Source organism: Lepus europaeus, chromosome 19 (genome assembly GCF_033115175.1).
Source record: "Lepus europaeus isolate LE1 chromosome 19, mLepTim1.pri, whole genome shotgun sequence".
In the NCBI taxonomy this organism is placed as follows: domain Eukaryota; kingdom Metazoa; phylum Chordata; class Mammalia; order Lagomorpha; family Leporidae; genus Lepus; species Lepus europaeus.
In genome coordinates, this window is record NC_084845.1 from 68,041,619 (window position 1) to 68,065,128 (window position 23,510).

A 23,510-nucleotide genomic window follows, 5' to 3' on the forward strand; every position below is an offset into this window, starting at 1 on the left:
AATCTCACTGTTTGGGAAGGACCAAAATTTGTAGTCCGGCTTAGCGCCCTGCAGATCGTCATCTGTCATTCATTGCGACACTCCCACAGGGGAAGCATCTGGCAGACGCACAATAAATGTGCCCTCAGTCGCAAAGCACGGTGTTTTCAGCTGTGGGTTTTCTATGCAGATGAGGGAAGTGTGGCTCCTGGCGTGCACGTTCTCACATCTACAACGCGTACTCAGGCTGATACCACCGTGGAGACGGGAGCACACGTGTGTATTGAAAAAACAAGCCCATCTGTAAAACTTCACAAGGTGCCTGCAGGTGTTTAGCAGTAGCTACTTAACATGAATATTTTATCAGTGCCAGAGCAGACAGAGTAGAATTGCATCCATTATAGTCTCGTCACCGTCACACGTGGTTGAATGGGCTTCTGACTAAAGGGTCTAAGTGTGTTTAAAACATTTTTCACCTCCAGTGAAACTAGCATATCCTGATTTGTGTTCTTATTGCACCTACTCGGTTCATGAAATATTTCAGAGGCAATTGTGTCTTGGACGTGGGGTTTGGCAAATTTTCATCCCAAACATATGCTTCTGTTCTGTTTTTTTTTTTTTTTTTTTTTTTTAACTAGCTGTTCAAACATAGGGATGTTGACATTTTAAAGCAAGCGGTAGAAAATGTAGGGTCATTTTTGTTGCTGGTTTATTTGTGTTTTGTTTTTCAACACAACTATTCACATATAGAGCTGGGTTAGAAAATAAAACCTATTTTAGAAAGTAGAATCTTCGAGGATTTCCCAGCCTTTGTAATAGGGATGGATCACAGGCAGGTCAGATCCTAGACTTTTGTGTGAAGCTGCTCCATGGGTTCTCCTGGTCTTAGGACTAAGAGCAGTCCTCTGTGGGTGGGTGAGGTCCTGCCTCCTGCCCTTCAGCCTCTCCTCGAACTTCTTGGGATGTCACCCTCTCTACTCCAGCCCTTCTAGTCCCTGGTCGTCTTCTGTATTCAGGCTGAGAACATAGGCCCTTCCTTGATTCCCTCTACATGGATGTGTCCATCTGTCCTTCAGATCTGAGCTTGAACACTCACTTCTTCCAGAAAGTGATGGCTTTCTGCCTAGTGTCCGAAGGGTGACTTAAGTTACCTTCCTATGGATGTCAGGGACACCTGTTTTAAATCCTCTTCCCTTCCAATCATATCACTGACCCCAGGGCCTTCCCAGTGAGAAATTTCAGTCTCACCTTCTGACCATTTCATAGACCTCTGCTACTTTAAAATACTCTAAGTTACTCATAAGTTGTCTGATTGGCTTGTCTTTCTTGATAAATGGAGAACTCCAGGGGAGTTTGGACCTTTCCTGCTTTGTTGATTACTTAGTAGCTATCACAATGCCTGGTCCACGGAAGGTGGATAAGAAGTGTTTGTTGGTTGGATAAATAAATACTTCAATGAATGTATAAATGATAAAGGATGGAACCTGTCTTCAATATTGTATAGGCCAGGGGATGGAGTGAAAAATCCCTGACTTTAGCTAAAATTATGTCAGAGGTATGGCATGATAGAAAAATGTCCATTGTGCACTGAATATCTAGAATTTTATTGAATAATATTACAGCAAATACATTAGTGACCCTATTATGTGTACATAATTTGATTGTTTTATTGAAGTAGACTCCTAGAAGTTAAATTACTTAGCTAGGAAATATAACTATTTTAAAGCCTGACAAATATACTGTTAAATTTTTTAGGAAAAAATTTACATCATTATCTTTCAAATATAAATGTACTACATACAAACCCATCCATGAATATTGTATGCCTTGCCTTTTTTTTTTTTTACTAGTTTTCAACTTTATAGTCAACTATCAGATTACTAATATGACTTAGAGATATTTGATAAGAAAAACTTTCTTTAAAAATGACTTAGATTGGGCCGGTGCTGTGTAAAGCCATTGCCTGCAGTGCTAGCATCCCATGTGGGCACTAGTTCGGGTTCCAGCTGCCCCACTTCCAATCCAGCTCTCTGCTATGGACTGGTAAAATAATGGGGGATGGCCCAAGTCCATGGGCCCCTGCACTCACAAGGGAAGACCTGCAGGAGGCTCCTGGCTCCTGGCTTCTGATTGGCGCAGCTCCTGCCGTTGTGGCCAATTGGAGAATGAGCCAAGAGATGGAAGACTCCTCTCTCTCTGCCTCTCCTTCTCTCTCTGTGTGACTCTGACTTTCAAATAAATAAATAAATAAATCTTTTTAAAAGTGATTTAGGAATTGCAGGATTTAAAAAGAGGGGAAGATGCATAGAGTCCCTGTCTGAGGTGAGTGGTTTGGAGGAACTGCTGATGGTTCATTTACATGAAGAAGGAACAAGTACTGGAAAAGTGGGGAGTGCAGGAGAAAAGCCTGATTGACCTTCAATATCTTGCATATCTTGTCAAGAGGGGAAGCTTTCTGTGGACCTCAGAAAAAAAGCTAAGACCCAGGAGGTTTAAGTAAAATGAGAATCTTCTAAACATTTTCTCTATATTGATTGTAAAAATGTTCAGTACCCCCAAAGTGAAAGACTACAAACTGGACATGGCAGTTTTAACGTCCTTGTAGAGAAAATTTCTGTATAAAAGAGGAGACAAAGGTGGAATCATAGCCATGCTGTTCATTTATTTAGTAGACACAATGGTGGAGGAAACGCTCTGAGCTAAGCACTATGCTAAGTCAATTACCAGGATGATGCTCATTCTTACAATAGTACTGTATTTGATATTTTTAATAGGGGTTTGCTGTATGTTCTGGACATTCGCTGCATGCCTGGCCTATTGCTAGATTCTGGAGAACATCCAACAAAACAGGAAGATGAGGGACCTGCACCCCTGGAGCTGGTCACCTTGTGTAAAAAACAAGCTTTGGTACAATAATCCCAGAATCCAAAATAAGGGCTCTGGTTGGAAAGGGATAGGTGCAGGCAATATCCGTAACAAAAAGAGACCCTCTTGGTGGCACTGAGCTGAGGCTTAACCAGGCAGAGGAGAGGGGAGGAGAAGGGCATCCTTTAGAGTGATGCCGTGGGACAAGCACATGGGACTCAGTAGATCTCCAGGCAGCTGGTGCAGCTGAAAGGCAGAGCCACATGGACAGGGATGGCACCTGCACTGGGAGCCTTGCAGGTGAATTTTTCTACCTTAGTAACACAGGAAGCTCCATCCTTTGGTGAGTGGACGTATATGCCGCTAGTGAGGAGAGGACGTCTTAGAAAGATGTTGTGCAATGCTGGGTGGGGAGCCTCTGGATTTATCACTCAAAGTTCAGACTACCCTGATGATGCATAGAACTTCTTTTCTCCATTGACAGCTTTGGCCAAAGCGACTTTTTCCCACAAACATCTTTGATAATAGAAATGACCCTTGTATTCATGGCGCTGGGCATGCATTACTTACTGTGTGCTTGTTATTCAGATTCTTGGTTGTTGGACCTCCCAGGCATGGGGTTTTTTGTTTTGTTTTGTTTTGTTTTGGTTTGGTTTGGTTTGGTTTGGTTTTGGTTTTTGATTGGTGGTCCTCAAAGTCTCCCATGTATGACCTTCATTATTGCACACAGCATTCCTGATATAGCTGGTGCTCACTTCTAGAAAGACTAGGGAACACTGGCTTGCACCCATTTCTCTCCATTGTGTGCCTGCAGATCGTGAAAAGCAGGAGTGTCATAATTATATTCTCATCCCTTGAGGTTGACTCTCCCACAGCAGCTGTCTGGTGTTCTGTGGTCTGTGGGCTGGTGCACTCCTCAGCCCAGGACCTGCCAGGGCTCACACCCCATGGGGAGTGAGGCCGGAGCCTCTGCGTGGTCTGCACCCCTTTTCCAGGACGGTTCTGTCTGCTGCCCACTCACTGAGCTCACTCAGCTCAGGCCGGGAGCTGCATGGTGGCAGTGAGACGTGCCAGGCGTGTCCCTCCTGCCGAGGCGTCCTCGTGCCCTGGGCAGCCCCTCTCTGCATCCTTCCAGGCCACCTTCCCTTTGTAGTTCATGGAAAGTGTCTATTAAGACAAAGCTGTGCAAAGGTTGTTTTTTTTGTTTTTTGTTTTTTTTTTTTTAATATTCACCAAGATAAACTTTGTGCTGAATTCATTTGTGTATGAGCTTTTGTCTCCCCTTGTACTTACTGAGGCTCATCCTAACGTGGGGGCAAAGTCAAGAGAAAGAGAAGAGAGTGCTGGCTGCAGCCTCTCTCTCACGATGCCCATGGTGAGTAGACTGAGAGCCAGGTGCACGTGTGTTTACCTCCAGCCCCACCCTGCCCATTCTGCATGCTGATACCAAGGCTCGAGCTCCCGCTTTTCTTCGTGGGCTCTTTAAACCCTGAGATGGACAGTCGTGCTTGCCCTGACTTCTGGAATGTTGTCAAGAGTTCGGGAAGTGTGCTGATGGCCATGGGCTTCACTAGCTGATGATCCGAGACAACTCCAGGGTGGGCGCAGGGCTCCCGGGGCCCCTGAGAACACAAACATCACTGGTCTTCAGGCTGGGAAAACACAAGGAAGCCCTTTATTACAGAAGCTACAGGAGGTTTGTCAGTGACAACACAGTGAGCTTTTCTGTGACTCTGGGCCCATGTACACGTATATCCTGATGAATAGAGGCTTCTGTTGGCTCCCTTGCAGGCTCAGATCCCTTTCATTTGCATAGCACTTTAAATCTTTTCAAAGTACTTTCCGAGGCATTCTCTCATCTGAGGCTGGCAGATTTTTTTTATTGCAAATGAGTTTCCTATATTGCACATATTTTACATATTTTCTTTGCTTTTGCCATGCCTTCATAAGCCAACACAGGCTTCATAGACGATGTCCATCAGTTTTGTATAAATACAATCCGTTCTCGTTTTTGTTTTCTTCTGCATCTCTTTCTCTGTGCTCTTTTCCAGTTTGGGTTGGGTTTATTGTTTATTTTACACTGCTTCCTTTTTCTCACCACCATCTTAAGCATACCCTGATTTCAGTTTTCTGCCTCTGCCTGTTCATTGAGTCTTTTGTCTTGCTGAAGAACAAAGGGTCTTTTTTGAAAATGTATTTGAAAGGCAGAGTGACAGAGAGAGAGAGAGATTGCCCATCCACTGGTTCCACCCCCTGAATGCCTACTATAGCTGGGACTGGCCCAGGTTGAAGCCAGGTACTCCATCTGGGTCTCCCAGGTGGATGGCAGGAACCAAAGTACTTGAGCCAACCTCCTCTGCTTCCCTGGATGACGTTAGCAGGAAGCTGGGGCAGAAGTGCAGCTGCTCTGATGTGGAATGCAGGCCTCCCAAGCAGTGTTTCAAACCTGCTGCACCTGTGTGCCTACCCCAGGATGGTCTGGTTTAGGCTCTTCTGTTCATAGTTTGATATTCTTCTTTCACGCTCAGGATAGCTTGTATAAAGTAGAACTCCCCCAGTGTTATTTTATGTTTTCCCTTTGTATTGTGTCCTGTAAGTTCTCAGCACTAGCTAGGATTGACACAGTCCTCAGAACCTCTCTGAACTTCCTTCATTTCTCATTGCCTAGGGAGGGCTGAAATCTACTTAGGAGGTTTGCTGCACACACTAGAGCTTACGTGTGGGAAGTGCCTCACCCGTGGACCTGCACCTGCTTGATCTGTCGTTACTGTAGGAGTTCGTGGCAGTGGTGGTGAAGACAGCAGCGGGACCAGGGCTTCCCAGCTGCCTTACTGTTACTGGCCTGCGCGTATCTCCCACTGGTGGACCCAAAGTTAGCCTTGCTCTTGCTGTTGATCCCTCAGATTGTCTGCTTTTTCCCCCCTTACAAATCCTATCTCACAAAACATCTCCCTGCACGTAGTTGTATTCTTCTTCTGAATTTAGCATTTGGAAGCATTCCCAGGAGTCGCATTACAGAGTGGCAGGAAATGTACATTTACAAGGCTCTCAACAAATAAATATTGCCTGATGACCCTCCGTAAGGGTGATGCCCATTTATGCTCCCACCAAAATCAAGCGGATTAGAGAAACTTGCAGAGCCTCAGCTGGCCTTGTTTCCTGTTTGATTTTACTTATGTAAATTTTCCTTTGAAATTATAATGTATACACACATCTTTATGAGACCTTGGTGCTATTGATGGTATGGAACTGTCATTTACCACATGATCTTTTTTGTTTAAGAATTTTTGTTTATTTGCTTGAAAGTTAGAGTCCCAGAGAAAGACAGAGATCTTCCATCTGCTGGGTCACTCCCCAGATGGCTGCAATGGTCAGCACTGGGCCAGGCTGAAGCCAGAAGCCACAAGGTTCATCTGGGTCTCCCGTATAGGTGGCAGGGGCCCAAACTTGGGCCGTCTTCCACTGCTTTCCCAGGCTGTTAGCAGGGAGCTAAATTGGAAGTGGAGCAGCTGAGACATGAACTGGCGCCCATGTGGGAAACCAGAATCGCATGCGGTAGCTTTACCTGCTCCGCCAAAACACCAGCACCTTGTACGTGCTCTGAGGGGAACCTGTGGTTCAGAGGTTCAGAGGATCCGGGGCATAATTGTGGTTGGTATGTGGGATTTGATCAGATTAGTTTTTTATGGAAAAAGTCTGGTTTTAACTCCTCTTCTGCCTTATGAGTAGGTCATCGAGAAGGTCTCGGTTTTGCGCTATAACCTTTCTGGGGACCTTTCCTTCCACACTGTTACATAGAGGAGCTTTCTTTGCATAGCTTGTGATGCATTCATTTTTCCTCCTTTTTATGTTAAGTTGCACCAGTGCTTTATTTAAATAGTGAGGAGTGGGCGTTTATCCTAGCAGAGAAATACCGGCATCCCCTGTCAGAGTCCCTGTCATTGCAGACTCTGGGAGGCAGGAGATAACGCTCAAGTAATTGGGTCCCTGCTCCCCCTATGGGAGACTGGAATCAATTCCCAGCTCCTGGCTTTCCCCTTGGCCCAGTCCTACTACTGTGGGCATTTGGGATGTGAACCAGCAGATGAGAACCTACTGGCTTGTACTCTTTCTCTCTCTGTCTCTGAAATAAAAATTTAAAAATAAGTAATATGAAGTCTTCCATTTTAAAATTCATTGACTTAATTTAAAAGGGGAGTTACACATAGAGCAAACACCCTGACAGTGTCAATCTACTGGGAGAGTGGATTCCAAGTCACCCCACCAATACTAACAGCACATGTCTTTGAAAAACATAGACTACAAGTCCCTATAATGCCTCACATAGTTTAGAACTTCCTGGCAATTATCTGTGAGTGTAAGGGCCGTGCAGTTGGCCATGAAGAGTTGCTTGTATGTCCAGAGAGCTCTCTGGGTTCCTAGCCAGGTAAGCAGTCCACTAGCCCAGCAAGTGAAGAGCAGGAATTCGCGGGCCCTGAAGGGTGTGTAAATCAAGACTGACACTGTGAATGGAATGATTCAGAAGTTGGGGTTAAATGATTTAATGATGTCATTAGGGAATTCAGTGTCACCTTTGTTGTGACTCTCATGATGTACTTGGTAACGCTGGTGAGGTGTGATAGGATAAAGCGAACGATGTCCAAACGTCTCTGCTTTCTGACAGAGGATGCACGTCCCAGGGCAGACAGAGCCATCCTTTCCAAAGGAGAATTTAGTCAGTTGATTTTGTTTTCTCTTTCAGGATATATTTAAATATGCAAGAACTTCTCCTGTTCCAAGACAAAAGAGGTCCATCGTGGTATCTCCCATCTTAATTCCAGAGAATCAGAGGCAGCCGTTCCCGAGAGATGTCGGCAAGGTAAGTCAGACAAATGACAAATGACAAGAACATGTTTTTATTAATAGATGAACATGCACGAGGCAAGCTGACTGCAACTGGTGTGGTGAGCAGCTGGAATTGGCTTCGATTCCTCCATGATAAGAGGCCAAATGGTTTTGGCAAGAGAGAGGCTTGGGAAGATCATCCAAAAAATAAAGGGGAATTTGGAAAAAGCACGAATGGCTTTGAATATCACGATTTGGAGCCCCGCACAGCAGATAATGAAGCTGAGGTTGCTCAGGGGGATGCCGTTGACGACGGAAGGCACGCATTGCTTTCATGGGTCACGTCCATGGGAGCAGCCAGATAGGGCCTGCTAGGATGGGAGGAAGTGATGTGTGGCCTTCACAGAGATCTTGTTATTCAAATTTTCAGTCTAGGAACACCAGTAGGTCAGTTGTCCAAAAGCTAAATCAGAGCAGGAGCACTAAACCAAACAGATCCAGAAAACACGGTGACAGAAAACACCAGAGCTTATCCAGGAAGAAATGGCCATCGTTGGATTGGCCACACACAATACTAATGTGTCAACAATTCACATTGCATCCACTTGAGTTTAATGTAGGAATTGGCTTTTTTTAGAGATCCATGGGTCAGGCAGCCCATCTATGACACACAGGGATACTCTGAAGAACTGAGCAGAGGGGTGGACTTCGTAAGTGAAAAGGCTGAGTAAGGAGCAAAAAAGTGAAATGGTCTTTGTAGAGTGACTTTTCTTATGAGGTTAAAACAGGGGATTTGCTCCACATGTTGGCTCTGGTGCTGTTACCCCTTAGGATTGGTTGCTGTGAATCTCCTGTATAACAATTCAGTTGGATGATGTGACACCTAGCACAAGTGACTCCATTCTGGTTTGCTCTGATCTGTTCAGTGTATGTGGGAGTTTAGTCTAAAACAATGGCTGCCTGCAAATTTTACTTAATACTGTATTCCCCAAAGGATAGTCAGCATGGAAAAACAGGTTTTAACCAGTTTGCATTTTTTTTTGGTGGTCCTAGAATTTGAACAATAGTGGTTACTTGAACAAATAATCTTAAAGGCTAGTGCTACTGAACTCTTGATGAGTTCATGACATGAACATGGAGTACCTGTTAAACACCAGACTCCAAGTTTGGGACCAGGTGAAAACAGCCGTGAACAAGCAGACAGTACAGCTGATGTGCCGAGAGATAGATGCTTCCCCACGTAAATAAATCAGCAGGAGTACTGCAGAGTATGATGGAGACTGAAAGCTAGAAACAGGTGATGTGCGAGAAAGAACAAATGGCAAGACCAGGGAGAGGAGCAAGGAGACAGTCTTCACCCAGAAGGGTGGTGGCTGGTTGCAATTCCTCACATCTTGGTTGGAGGCACGGGTACAGGACAGGTGAGACAGGGCAGCCTGGGAACACTGGGTAAACAGCGTTGCTGGCAGAGGGAACTGCACGTGCAGAGACTGGAGATGAGGAAGAACAGAGTGTGTCTGGGGAGTGACACGTAAGGAAGAAGGTGAGCAGAAGTCAGGGGTATTGGCTGACCTGAGGCCGTGATGAGGAATACGGATTCTGTCGTGCCCTGCGGCCAGAGACCACGGGGCGGTCTCCCCAGGGGCGAGGGTCTGCCAGAGCCCTCTGGCCACCTTCTGCAGACGGATTTCTGGGAAGCAGAGAGGAGAGGAAGCAAGGGGAGCCACGTAGAAGTGAGGCTGACATGGGCGATGGGAAATGAGCTTTGTTGGAAAATTAGAAGCAATAATAACCCAATACCATGGTGATCACTGCGTTTATTATAACTACCCCCGTGTCTAAGGCGACCTTCTTTATGACAGATCTTTGCTGGAGTGCGGGATGTGACACACATGGATAGCACCGCCCCCTTGGACAGCCCGCGCTGCTGTGGTATTCTTTTTGAAGTGTGTCTGGAGCCAAGAGTGCCACTTGCCGTGGGGCCGGAGTCCCCATGTCTCCAAGGCTCTGCCCACAGGTGGCTTCTGAGGCCCAAGATGGATTTCTGGTTTCAGGCTTCCTTTAGGTGAGCCAAAGACACATTTTAAAAAAAAAAACAGCTTCCTGGATTCTGCCCTCAAAGATCAACGCCAGTGGTCGGAGGGTGAGGGCGGTAATTCAGTGTTTCCACAGACCTCAGGTGATCCTGAGAGGCTGAGCCCCTTGTCTAGTCCAGTCCGACTCCAAGAGTGGCTGTGAACTGGAAGTGCCGTGATCACTTGAACTTGTTAGAAATGCGTGTTCTTGAGTCCTGTCAGTTCCACAGAAGCCGGAACTCTTGGGTTGAAACCAGAAATCTGTGTTTTATTTTCATGACTTCCGGCTGATTCTTGTTGCACATCCAGGTTTACGGAGGGTTGATCCGCGATCTCCCCGTTAAGCGTCACTGATAGGTGATTCTTTCAGTGTTGAAGTTGTAGTTCTATTAATTAGGTTACGATAAGTATGACTGAGCATCTCGGCTGGCTGGGAAACCCCAGACTCTACCAGTGGTTCCTGCAGCAGCAGCAGCAACGTTAGCACCTGCACTCCCATTGCATCGCGTCCAGATGAGGCCACGCTGTGGGTTTTCCAGGCTCCTGCGTTCACCGCTCTGAGCTGGCTCTGGGAGTGCGCGCAGCCTCCTTCCTTTAGTACTGAGTGGGTCGGCTGTGCACTGCTAAGAAGGGACATTCCGCGTTGTTGCTCACCTGGCACAATCTGGGAAGGAGATTTTGTTTCCCGCCTAAGGACTCCCCGCACTCAGCCCCGCGGACCTGGTTCTTATCCCGGATTCTCTACGGAGCACTGCTCTCCTAAATGTCATAACTGCTAATATCACAACATGCTAGGATGCTCTACCCCCGGGTGTTTAAGCAGTGTGATTACCCTGTCTTGATCAAATTGTTTTCCCGTGCTTTTCACTCCCTTGAGGGAATTTATTTTCCTCCCTGCACCTGCTTGTTGTTGTTCATGAATCTGATTCTTTCCTTTACATCTTTAATGTTTGTCAACTCCACCAGTAGCTGACAAGCTATGCTTTGCACACCTGTGGGAGAGCCTCTGCTACCTTACGTAATTCTGTGGAGGTGTGGAGAAGAGAGAAGAGCCCAAAGTGGCAGGGCTGTGGCTCCACTCTACTCCCAGAAATCTAAGGGCACCTCTGGCTTTATACTCAGCGCTGGATACGAGTCACAGAAGAGATTCTGTAGTGGTGAAAGTATAAAGACTTGTCTTCCTTCGGTTCCTCCAGAAGCAGACCCTCAGACCACAGTGGCAGAGCTGGCCGTTCATTTAGGAAGGGGGGGGGGGGGACTCACGTGGCAGCGAGGAATTGAGACAGGGCGGTGAAAGTGACCAGGTGAGAGACCCTTCAGTCACACCAGCCACCATGTGGTGGTTGGATTCTGATCCCGTGGACAACAAAGTCCAAGAAACAGCGGGACGCGCTTTCCAGGTTACCTTTCCCACAAGAGAGGGCGCCAGGGTTTTACTGCAGCAAGTCCTATCAGCCCGGGTTGAGGCTGCTCCCAGGGGTGGAAATTGTCCCGCACATGAGCCTGCCCTGGGCTCTGTGCTGAGCCCCCTGAGGTTTAGAGGACCTTCCTGTGACAGCCCCCATTCTGGTGGCGTACGCTCAAAAGGTGAGGTCCAGGGGACAGCGACACGGCATGAATCTGATAGAAGTACTGTCACATGCTAAGCTGGGCCTTCTGTGCTTCTGTCTCATCTTCGCCTCCCATTTCTTAAACCTCCATGCCCTTTGCCTTTGAAGCTACTGTGTTTGCTTCTCCCCGTTAATTAGAACTCACTGCACACCAGAAGGAACAAGCCCCGAAATGCCACCCGGCGCGTGTCAGCAAGCACAGCATCTTCTGTGTATCAGCAGAGCACCAGGGGCGGGAATTTACTGCTGAAGGGAATGGACGGAACTCCCCATCTCTGGGATCCCAAAGGGAGGGAAGAAAGCAGGAGGCCCTGCGCGCTCGCCTGGCTCTGAGCTCAGCACTTGCCACCCCGCGTGCCCAAGGAGATTGTCTTCCAGCATCTAGTGAGGGCAGTGACACACAGGGCACGAGGTGACCCGTCTGGGGTCACACGGGTGGCCCACAGCAGCCAGGACAGGTGTTGTGTCAGCCCTCCCGGAGCTCACAGTCTGAGTGCTCAGAGTCCAGGCCGAGAATCCTCATCCATGCAATGAAATATCCCTGCAGACAACTGCTCTCTTTAAAAGAGCATTAAAATTACAGGGAATTCTTTGCACCAAAACATAAGATGGATAGAGGACTGTATCAGTGGCTATGTGATAGATCTTTGACAAATGAAGAATTGTGGCAAAATGTTAATGGTGGGATGTAGATGGTGGTTACTCAGACATTTGCTAGAAAATTGTTTTCATCTTCCTGTATGTTTGGTAGTGTCATCACAAAATGCTGGGAGAATTTTAAGCTTAACCAAACATAGGATCACAGAAGACATGAGTTAGCACGCTGGCACAAAATACGTTCAGATGCATTTGTCTTGCATTTCAAGAGGGCGAATGGAGATTAAGTATCTGTTTCTTGATTTTCTTTGTTTTGTCATATTTTCTCATAGTCTGAATCCTTTAAAAAAAAGCAGGCCCATATGCTAAAGAGGAAAGGCATCAAAAGCAAGGTGCTCAGGGGAATTCGCTCTCTGTGGAGGGTTTCTGCTGTTGGATGTGGTGCCATATAGAGCTGGGTGTTCACAGAAAAGCTCCAGGGATTAGGCAGCGTTTGATGCATAATTTACGTATCTGCCAAATAATTAATTAGTTGGTAAGTCGCTAAATTACTAGAATTTGGGGGGTGCTTTCCCATCCTAAGAGGGAATCATATGGCAAGACTCTGTTTCACTGCTGTTTACTTAGAAAGTCAGTTGAGGGTGCACAGGGGTTGGATGCAGCAACAACTTGGGACAGCTGGGGGCACACCTGGCCGTGGGGAGACGCGTTTGCCTCTTAGTCTGTGGCTCTTTCCTGGGCTATCATCTGCCCTAGAACACCTCTCACTGTAAAAAACGAAAACAAAACAAAACAGACAACAACAACAACAACAAAAACAGCCAGTCACGAACGCCCTTCCTCAAACCTGCAACTTCCTTCCTATTTGGGAAATCTAGGCAGTGGGGGGCAGCTGGGATTGTGGGGCTGGAGAGAAACATGGCTTTCCCAGCATGTGCCTCCCCCCCTTCCCCCTGCCAAGTGTGACTATTTCAAAATTTGGGCCATAAATAATTTCTCAGTTTTGCCAACTTTCACTGATAAATATTTGATTGCATCTTTAGAGATTGTTGAGTTCTCGCGCCCGATTGATTGAAAGCAGAGGACTTTAAATCTGAGAGGCAGCACGGAGGTCGTAGGGAGACGTATTTTATTCTGTTTTATATTAGGTTTGAAAGACAAGTCATTTATGAAATGCTTATTAGAGATTCTGCTTTCATCACAAACCCTTTTCATCCAGACCAATGAAAGTACAATTTACTGAAAATCCTTTTTTTAGACCCCTATAAATTGGTAGAATAGGCATTTAGAAAGACATCTTTAACCCAGGATGGAAGACATATGTAATTGGACCATGTGCTCTCCGTAAAGGGAATCAACATAGATCATTAGACCAAATCATGGAAACCACTCGACCAGGACTCTGCTTTGATTGTGTCATGGGTGTAGTCAGACACGAGAACCAGTCTCCCCACCTCCAGGTGCCTGAACCTCCCATTTATCCCGCCTGTGCAGGGCGGTACTGGGCAGTCTGATAGTTTTGGAATTGGGTTTGTTTCCTTTAATAGCCAATTGTATCCCTTAGAGAACTCACGCGTGACGAGCTGCATCTTGAGAAGTTGGGCCAGAGCCACCCCCCAACCACTGCCCCCTGTTGAAATGAATACAGACTAAGAGCGAGTCTTTCCATCCTGTTGCCTGACTTATGTACTCACGCCACCCTTTTTAAAATCCATCCCTTCACACCCTTTCTCCAAGTCCAGCACCGTGGACTTGTCTCTGAAATTCACATCTGTTTAAGTCCCTCCTTTAAGGCAAGGAGCATTGTCATTCAGTTACTGAAGCTTACCACCAGCTACGGTTCAGGAGAATATGAATATGGGATATGCGATGTGTGATGCTCAGTGCCCCAACCTTCTCGAGATGATCATTGATTTATGTCTGAATTCAGCAAGCCTGGTGTCCGTTCCATTTCTTTGAACACTTCTGGCTTCCCAGAACACGCCCTCTTCACCCCTGCTCCACAGGGGCTGCCTGTGTTTCTCTTCCAATGCTGCCCTACCTAGTGGAATGTTTCGGACACTGGAGAAAGTTCTAGATGGTGGCCCAGGATGGTGGCCACTAATGATAGGTGGCTTGTGCCTCTCTTGAAATGCATCCAGTAAAGTTGAGGAGCTGAATAGCTAAAACGTTAATTCAAACTTAAGAAGTAACTCTTGGTTCATTTTGTAGGAACAACTTGGCATAGGAGTATACTTTTTTAGTTGGTATATTTTAATCTAAAGACAGACCAAGTATTTTTTCCTGAAACTATAACATCTAAATTCATATGTTCTACAGGTATAAAATATATACTGCATTTCAAAGACTTAGCACATATATACCAAAAATGGAAAATATCTCCTTAATAATCTTCATATTTGCATATGTCAGTATGGTAAAATTAATCTCATGTGTTTCTTTTTACTTTTTTCAAAATGAGGCTGTCAGAAAAAAACATTTAAAATTATTTCTGTGATTTACATTATGTTTGCATTAGACAGTGCCGGATTCATACACATTTCTGATTCGTCTCCTCTGTGGGATTTTTATTTGCTTTCTTTCATGCATTTTTCATGCCTTTTTAATAATGTTTCAAGCAACACTATAGTTCCTTCTGTACTTTTCTTCCCTTTCCATTACCTATAGTTCATCAGGCAGAATGACCTGGAATGATGCCTAACACAGAGTAGGAACCCAAATACCCTTTGACTTGAACTCCAGCCATAGCTGTGGCTGCCTGGATAAGCATTCACTGGTTATTGATTAATTAACATGCTCACAGCCTGCTTTGTTGTGAGAATGGAATTAACAGACCATTATATGATCAGTCTGGATATTTCTAGCAAATTTTAATTTCCTGCAGTGGCAATGAGGCCACCAGTTAAACTGCCTGGCAATCTACCATTTTGTTAGATCTTGCAAGTGTCCTTAGCAGATGGTGATAGATGTGATTTTGGTGGGCTGTGTGTGTGTGTGTGCACGTGTGCCGACTGAGAGGTGTGTATCCCTGTACTTCTGGAGTTGCTCTGATATGTGATAATATTTTTTAGTCCACTGAAATGAAAACACTTAGAGCTTTAGAAGCTGAGCAGAATCAATCCTAACTTATTTCTACTAAGTCTAATAAAAGCTGTATTCACCATTAGCAAGTGTTGCCCTCCATCTGCAAAGTTTAATTAATGATAAAACATAATTGAGTTGTGTTGGTTCTTGGCCAAATGCATATAAATGCAAAAATGCCCTCCATGACATACATCAGGCAAATAAAGGCTTCTGCGCCTATGGAGGAAGCAATATTTTTAGCCTTGAGTTTATTGCCCTTTCAGTTCTCAATTCAGAAAGTTCTAGGGCTTTATTGTTAAGTGCACTTGGCCTCAGACTGAATTTATATCTAATTATTTGTGAACATTCAAAGATCTATGGCGGGCATTCGATGCAGCAGTTAAGCTGCTGCTTGGGACTCCTGCAACCCATGCCAGAATGCCCGGACTTGAGCCCTCAGTCCACTCCCCAGGTCCCTGCTACCCGTGCAGGAGATCTGAATTGAGACCCCACCTCCCGGCTTTGTCCTGGCCTAACTGACTTTTGCAGGCATCTGGAGATTGGACCAGTTGGTGGGAGACCTGTGTGTGTGTGTGTGTGTGTCTACCTTTCAGATTAACACATGAAAAGGAGCAGATTGGGCATTTCAGCTTGAATTAGCATCTAGACTTTGGCATACCCAGGAATTTTCAGACTAGAATCTTCGTCTCCTATTGAGTGTCAGGGTCTGAGCCGATCAGTTATTCTTCTTATTCTGGATTTCTTTTTTTTTTTCAACAAGCCCTTAAAATAGGCAGTCCTACACCTGCTTCACCAATGGGAAAGCTGAAGTCATGACAGATGAAGTCACTTACCCAAGACAAGCCAGGTGAAGGGTGGCCATGCTGAGACCCACACCCAGGACACTAGTGCTGAACTGGTGAGCACTTAGTCACCATAGCAGACGTGAAGGTTGAAGGTTGCGTGGGACTTAGCCTAACACACTCAGATGAATTGCCTTTGGACTCTGACACGTGCTCTCAGAAATCAGTATTCTGGGCCCACTCTACAGCTGAAGAAACTGAGGCTCGGAGGCATCCTGCAAGACAGGACTGTCTGGGGTATGACCGGATCGCCCCATGTGTTGTGTTGAGTTCCTTCGGTGCACGAGGGCTCTGGGTGCACTTCGTGGGTTAAGGGGCAAGCTGTATTGGAGAACAGGGAGGCATGGAAGCCAGAGGTGATTCAGAGGCAGGAAACCCAGCTTGGCATCCCCCATCAGCTCACTGAGACATGTGCCGGAAGAAGGACTTCTCCCACAGTTCTCCCTTATGCTTGGCCAGCTTGAGACGGTCAGACTCTGGTGGTATCCGGAAGCCTGAACCTGCCAGCCACCAGATTTACAGGAGTTGCCGGAGGTCCCAGGACTAGCCATAGGCCTAGGTATGGTGGTAACCGGCTCTCTGGGGTGGGGAGCCCTGATGTGTGTTCACCACTTCCATTGCTGTAGGTATCACCATGGTGGTCCGCTTGGAGCTACCAGCATGCGGGCTTTCTGAGTGGGCGGTTCTAGCCCACTACTGGCCTCAGGCACTGTGGAAGGTGATACATGAAGGGGTCAGGAGCATGTTGGCCCCAGGGAGCTGCTCCCGAGTGAACCTCCCTGCTTGGAGAAGGACCCTCCCAACCCACGTGTTCACCGACCAGTCTGAGCTAGTTTCTCGTCCAGGTGAACACTGAGGGTCTTTAATCAACATTATTTATTTATTTGAAAGAGTTACAGAGAGAGAGGGAGAGACAGAGAGACATCGTCCATCTGCTGGTACACTCCCCAGAGGACAGCAACGGCCAGCACTGGGCCAGGCAGAAGCCAGGAGCTTTATCAGGGTCTCACACATGGGTGACAGAGGCCCAAACACTTGGGCCATCTTCTGATGCTTTCCTAAGCACAGTACCCAGGGGCTGGATAGGAAGTGGAGCAGCCAGGACACAAGCCAGCGCTCATATGGGATGCTGGTGTTACAGGCAGTGGCTTTAACCCACTATCTTGCAATCCTGGGCTCTTTTTTTGAAGATTTATAGAGAGTCATTTCTGGGCAGTTCTGTTCCTTATGGTGCATTAATAACTTATCCAACTCCCCACAGCCAGAGCAGAGTAGAAACAGCTCCAATCCTTGCTCTCTGGGATCCCAACATCCTTTGCACAAAGGTGTCCTAAGTCTGTCTGCAGAAGCTGACCATCCCTGTAGCAGTTGTCCTGGTTCCCCCTGGGAAATGAGGAAGGGAGAGATGAGATTCTCTGTGCAGAGAAAGGAAGTCCAGCTCACGCAAGCTGATTTGATGTGCGCATTTGCACACCAAGTCCAGGGCAAAGGTCATGTCTCGGTTTAATGCATCGATCACGTGTTGACAGGCAGAAAGCGGCTCCATCTGTCTGGTGTGGAAAGCCACTCTCTCACCGTAGACAACACACTTTTTTGTTGGTATCTCTGCTGACAACCGTGTTCACAGCAGCTGCAAGAAACTAAAGAGAGCAGCAAGGCCAGCTGTGGTGTAATTAAGAGATATCCCTGCAGGCCGTTCTCAGAGACCACAGCTGACTCAGTCGATAAGCGCTGGGCAGGTGCAGGCCCAAGGGGGGTGTAATGCATTGGCCCTTTCAGAAATCCTTCTGCTGCCATCTCCGAAGAGGATGGAGACAGAAACCGGTCAGTGGGGAGGAGGGGGCGAATGAAGAACCAGGCTCTGTTTCTTTTTCCAGCTGGGAAGTTGTGGTGGCTCCCAGAAGGGTTGTGGTGGAGCTGGTACGTGAGGCTGGGGTGCTGGTGGCACTGCCGTCCTGGTCTCTGGCCTTGGCCTGCCTCTAAGCAGTCGGGGGAGACACAGCAACCCTTTGTCGCAAGGTTGATTGCTGCCGTGTGTTATTTCGCTGAAGTTGCTCGTCTATCTTGTTGTGCGCATGGTTTGGATGAAGAGAGGAAGAGTGAGCCCCAGTCTGGGCCTTTTTAGCCAGCAGGTGCTTTACCGGGACTGGAAAGTGGAACTTGATTCCTCTGTTCATGGAGCAATGTTGACTGAGCATCCACTACGTGCCAGGCACCGCTCTGACTATTGTTGTGGATTCCCCCCAAATGCCCATTCTAGAGGAGCAAGACCTGTGACCAGGCTGGTATGCCCTGAGACTGGGACGTGGAGAGGGCAGGGGACCCAAATCCCAAGAGACTTCCTGAGTGATGAGTGACAGCTGGAAAGGTGAAGGGGGAGAGGCAGGAGGAGCACAATCCAGTGCCACCAGGCAAGAGGACAACAGCTGTGCCTGTGGCAGGTGCAGGGCCTCAGCACTAATGAGGTGAGAGTGTCAGGTTAGAAGACCAAGGACTGTAAGAAGCACTCGACCCGGGGCGCTGTGGCGTAGGAGGCCGAGCCTCCCCCTGTGGTGCTGGCATCCCATACGGGCACCAGTTCAAATCCTGGCTCCTCCTCTTCTGATCCAGCTCTTTACTACGGCCTGGGAAAGTGGTAGAAAATGGCCCAAGTGCTTGGGCCCCCGCACTCACATGGGAGACCTGGAGGAAGCTCCTGGCTTCAGATTGGTGCAGCTCCTGGTGTTGCGGCCATTTGGGGAGTGAACCAGCAGATGGACGACCTTTCTCTCTGTCTCTGTCTGTATCTCTGCATCTCAAGTAAATAAATAAAATATTTAAGAAAAAAAAGAGCACTCTAAGGAGAAGGAGCCTGGCCCTTATTCAACAGGTGGAAGATGAGGTTGGGAAACAACTTGATCAGATCGACATTTCAGGAAGACTCGTCTTGTTGTCATGGAAACACATAAAGGCTGGATGTGCCAGTATCGGGGCGACCAGGCAGGAGGCTGTGTGGCCAGCACTCCACGAGAGCCACGCATGGATTGGGGGGAGGGGAGAGGGTGGGTTTTGGGCAGTAGGGGTCGAGAGAAGGTGAAGGTAGGGGCTGCTGCAGGGGAAGTGGGCAGCATCTGTGGGTGCGTGGGTGGCTGAAGCTGCTTCTTCCAAGCGGAAGAGAATGTTTCCCAGCGGCCACAGGTCCACCCGCCTGCTGCACAGGGAGGGAGCTGGGCATGCAGACCAGGTGGGCAGCTGTTCTGGGGAATGGAGTCAGCAGCAGTGACCAGGGCTGTGGGAACACCCGAGTGGCCGACAGCTCTCTGCCAGCTCTCCCGGATCTGTGCAGTCCCTGAGGGACCTGTGCCTGGGATATCACTGAGTCCTTTCCTACTGCAGACATGGTCCTTTTTTTTTTTCCTCTTACTGGCTCAGAAATGCATAACAGCTGTGTTCGCTCTTGGCCTTCTGGCCTCAGATTCATTCTAAATACATTGCTTCGTAGTAATTTCTTCTTTGAATGCTGATGTTTGGCTAGGCGTTAGTGTACACAATTTTGCAGGCTCTGTGTTGCTCAATTTCTAGCTCATTTATTTGACAACTTGAAATTCCTCACAAGTGGTGCCTTTATTTTGTTATTTGCATCTGGAAATCATTCCTAACATGCCAGGGAGTGAATCTGTCTTGTCTTTTAATAACATTTTTTTCTTGTTATGAGAGTAATGCATGTTCATTGTAGAAGCTTGATGGGAAAACATATATTTAAAAATCATAATATAAAAATCTCCCAGGTCCCCCCACACACACACTGAGGTAGTCACTATTGACTTCCCAAGGCTTGGTGTCTCCACATTGAAAGTGCACATACATCTCCAAAGATGCACATTCCTGACTCCCACCCCTGGAGATCTGAATTCCACCAATCCAGGCTGGTTCCCGTTCCTGCAAACCCCCTGCTGCTGCTCACGCTCCTGGTTCTGTCCCCACGCACGACCCTTTGGTCCTCTTGACTTTTTGCTCGCGACGTCTCAGGACCACCTTTCATGTCCTCCAGTGTTCTTCTCAAGAATTTGTTTCAAGTTTATTTTTATTGGAAAGGCAGAATGGAGGGGGGAATCCTCTGTCTGCTGATTCACTCCCCAGATGTCTGTAACAGCCAGGACTCAGTCAGGCTGAACCCAGCAGACTGGAGCTCCGGCCATGTGTCCCCTGTGAGTGGCAGGGACCCCAGGTCTTGACTCTTCGCCTGCTACCTCCCAGGGTGTGCATCAGCAGGAAGCCGAGGCAGCACTCAATCACAGGTACCCTGATGGGGAATGTGGGCTTCCCAGGCCCTGGCTTAAGCCGCTGCACCACAACACCAGCCCCCAGGCATCCTTTGAAAGACTGTGTGGTATGCGTGCCAGTGGTGTGGCCGTTGCCCAGTTCTAGGGCTTCTTAGTGAGGGTGGGGTCTGCAGACCTGGGAGGGGTCCTTGGATGGTCTGTTCGCTTTATAACCTGATGTATCTTTTTTTTTTTTTTTTGCCCTTAAGATATTATTCAGTGAAGGATGTTACTCAACTTACCTGCCTGTTAAAGGAATCCATGACACAGAAACACTTAGAAACTTCTAGATCACCTCCGAGGGGCACACCCAGTTGTTTGCCTCTAACATTTCCCAGTTTGGTTTTTTTGTTTGTTTGTTTTTGTTTTTTTTTTTTTTTGACAGGCAGAGTGGATAGTGAGAGAGAGAGAGAGAGAGAGAGAGAGAGAAAGGTCTTCCTTTTTGCCATTGGTTCACCCTCCAATGGCCGCTGCGGCTGGCGCGTCTTGCTGATCCGAAGCCAGGAGCCAGGTGCTTTTCCTGGTCTCCCACGGGGTGCAGGGCCCAAGCACTTGGGCCATCCTCCACTGCCTTCCCAGGCCATAGCAGAGAGCTGGCCTGGAAGAGGAGCAACCAGGATAGAATCCGGCGCGCCAACTGGGACTAGAACCCAGTGTGCCGGCGCTGCAAGGTGGAGGATTAGCCTGTTGAGCCACGGCGCCGGCCGCCAGTTGTAACTTATATTATCATAACTGTTGCCATTTGTAAAGCTGGGCGCCAATCTATGTATGTATATATGTCTGCATATATATTACATATATATGTAAATACACATGTCCATCTATAGGCACACATGTATGGAACACATCCATCTTACCTTGTATGAAACTTCAGCCCACACACAGGCACTCAAGAGGTTTAAAAGCACAGCTCAGGAATACAGGAAGCTGACCCAGTACCTGAGAGGTACAAAGCCACCATACTTCTGTGCTAATGAGGTCGTCACCTGCTTCCACCTCGGCTCTGATGCCATCTGGTGCCATCAGCTTCCCTTTCCCCCGCTCTGTCTGGGTCAGGACCCCTTTGTCCTCCATTTGCTGAGCGACTGTCATCTGGGCACTACCCCTTCTGCCCCAGTAAGGGTGAGAACCATGGCCGATGGGTGTTTGCAGCCGTACATTCTTGGCAGAGTGAAGGAACGCACCCGAAGCCCTCTGGTTCCACCCCCAGCTCTGCCTTCGTCCTCCTTGCATCCTGCTCCATTGAAAGCAGCCCCATTGTGTTGTCTTCTCAGCAGTGCTAAGGGTCGTCCTCTGTGTCAGGGACACAGGGCTCGGTGCGTGTGTACCCGGTCGTGACTTCTCCCAGCCATCGTGCCGTGTTCTTCTCACGGCATTTACACATGAGAACACTGAGTGATGGACAGACCTCAGTGCCTTAGAGTGGCAAAACCAGGATTTCAACAAGTGCTTGATTTAAGTGTGATACAACATATAAATAAAAAATGCAGAACCACACATGTACCTGTTTAGACAGCTCCCTGACTTCCTGAAGAAAGAAAACACTCATGAAAGCAACGCACAAATAATGAAATGGAACATGAGCAGCCCCCGAGTGTCCCTGATGACCCCTACCGGGCACCCACTCCACAGGCCCCAGATGTAACCGGTCCTGAGTTCATGTCACATTCTTTTCATAGTGTGTTTCTGGTCCAGTTGTCTATGCTCAGCATAGATCCAGTCACACTTCAGTGCACTGTGCAGTCCCAGATACACAGTATTCCGTTTTCTCAACACACCACATTTTGTCCTTCCCAGTGTCGTGGGGGGCTGGGTCATGTTCACAAACACTGTAATAAACGTACTGGTGGACATATCCTCGCACTTCTGTTGGAAATAATAGAAAAGGCCAGAGTCTCAATCTGCTGACGAACAAGTGTTGATGTGAAATTTGGGGGTCAGCTATCGAAGGTTCTGCTAAATAGTTGTTGAAGTGGTTGTGTAGAAGCTAAAACTTAAACTCATCATTGTGACTCTACAGTGCATTGTGGGAGTAGGTTGGGTAAAATCCTCACTCCTTTCTAGACAGAACCTATCCAGTTTCTGTCCTGTCAAAGTCACTCCACTACTGAAGTCCTGCTGAAGTGTGACAGCTGTTGATGCAAGCCAGAGTAGGAGCCTGTTGCACGTCTTCAGACCACTTAAAAACGTGTTGCCTCGGGCAGCTTTTTAGCATAGTTAGACACGTTTGAGATGCTCACATCAGAGTGCCTTAGATGGACTCCAGCTTCCTGCTAATGCTAACCCTGAGAGGCAACACTATTCACGCAAGTAGTTGGGTCCCTGCTACCTACTTAGAAGACTTGCATTGAGTTCCCAGCTCCGGCCTGGCCTTGTCCAACTACTGTGGGCATTTGGGGAGTGAACCAGCCTATGAGATGGTGCTTGCTTGCTCGCTCGCTCACGCTCTCTCTTTCCCCTTCCTTCATCCCCCCCCCCCACATACCCCTACACCTGTTTAATAATAATAAGACATGATGCCCATATGGACACGAGTACCAAAAGGACCTGGAGAAGATCGTTGCGTCGTCCCTAACGATTCCCTTCCTGACCAGGCATCCGGGCTCCATTCGAGAACAGGTTCTGCAGGAGCCTCCTCCATCCCACCTGGAGATCCTAAGGCTGACGCAAGCTTTAAGTCAATTTTGTGGGAATTCTTAGTCAAGGTTGGAGAGACTCATTGTTCTCAACAGGCTCCATTTATTGTAATAGATTATTTTATAAGCCAAATAATGAACATCTCAGGGTCTCCAGAAACCCATCAAGTACAGATTTTTCATCAAAGCCTCTTTTTCTCTTTTCTGAGCAAGATGTCATGAGACAACCACAGATGTCACCAGTCATTTCTCGGGCCTCACTGAGAATTACCCCACCCGACTGCACTGTCCTTACTTACACAGGGCAGCCGATAATTATCACTATCAGTAACGATTATCAGCTCATCCATGACCAAGGGCCTTAGACACCACTTGGTTACTATTTCCTGTCCTAAGGTTTCCCACTTCTTCCTGATGACTGACAACGGTGGCATCCAATCACAACCCTCCCTTCGCAACTGGGACATCCAAAGCCCACATTCTGTTCTCACGTAGGAACATTATGAAATTGCCATAATGCAAAAATACTTAAAACAGTGATGATGAAAAATAGCACAGATTTTCACCTTGTTTTGATTTTTTTCTGGAAATGGAGTGACCCAGGGCTTAGGGTGCCAAGACCAACCAGCAACGGGGCTGGTACTGTGGCATAGTAGGTTAAGCCACCACCTGCAATGCTAGAATCCTATGTGGGCTC

At 47.5% G+C, this 23,510-nt stretch overlaps 1 protein-coding gene across 1 annotated transcript in view; it reads left to right on the plus strand.

Annotated features, from left to right (window-relative positions):
• CDH13 (cadherin 13) overlaps positions 1-23,510 on the plus strand; it is a 983,749-nt gene that overhangs the window by 450,904 nt on the left and 509,335 nt on the right. The window contains exon 4 of the mRNA XM_062176103.1: positions 7,586-7,702. Within this exon, the coding sequence (XP_062032087.1) occupies positions 7,586-7,702 (117 nt within the window). The remainder of the gene's footprint in view (positions 1-7,585; positions 7,703-23,510) is intronic.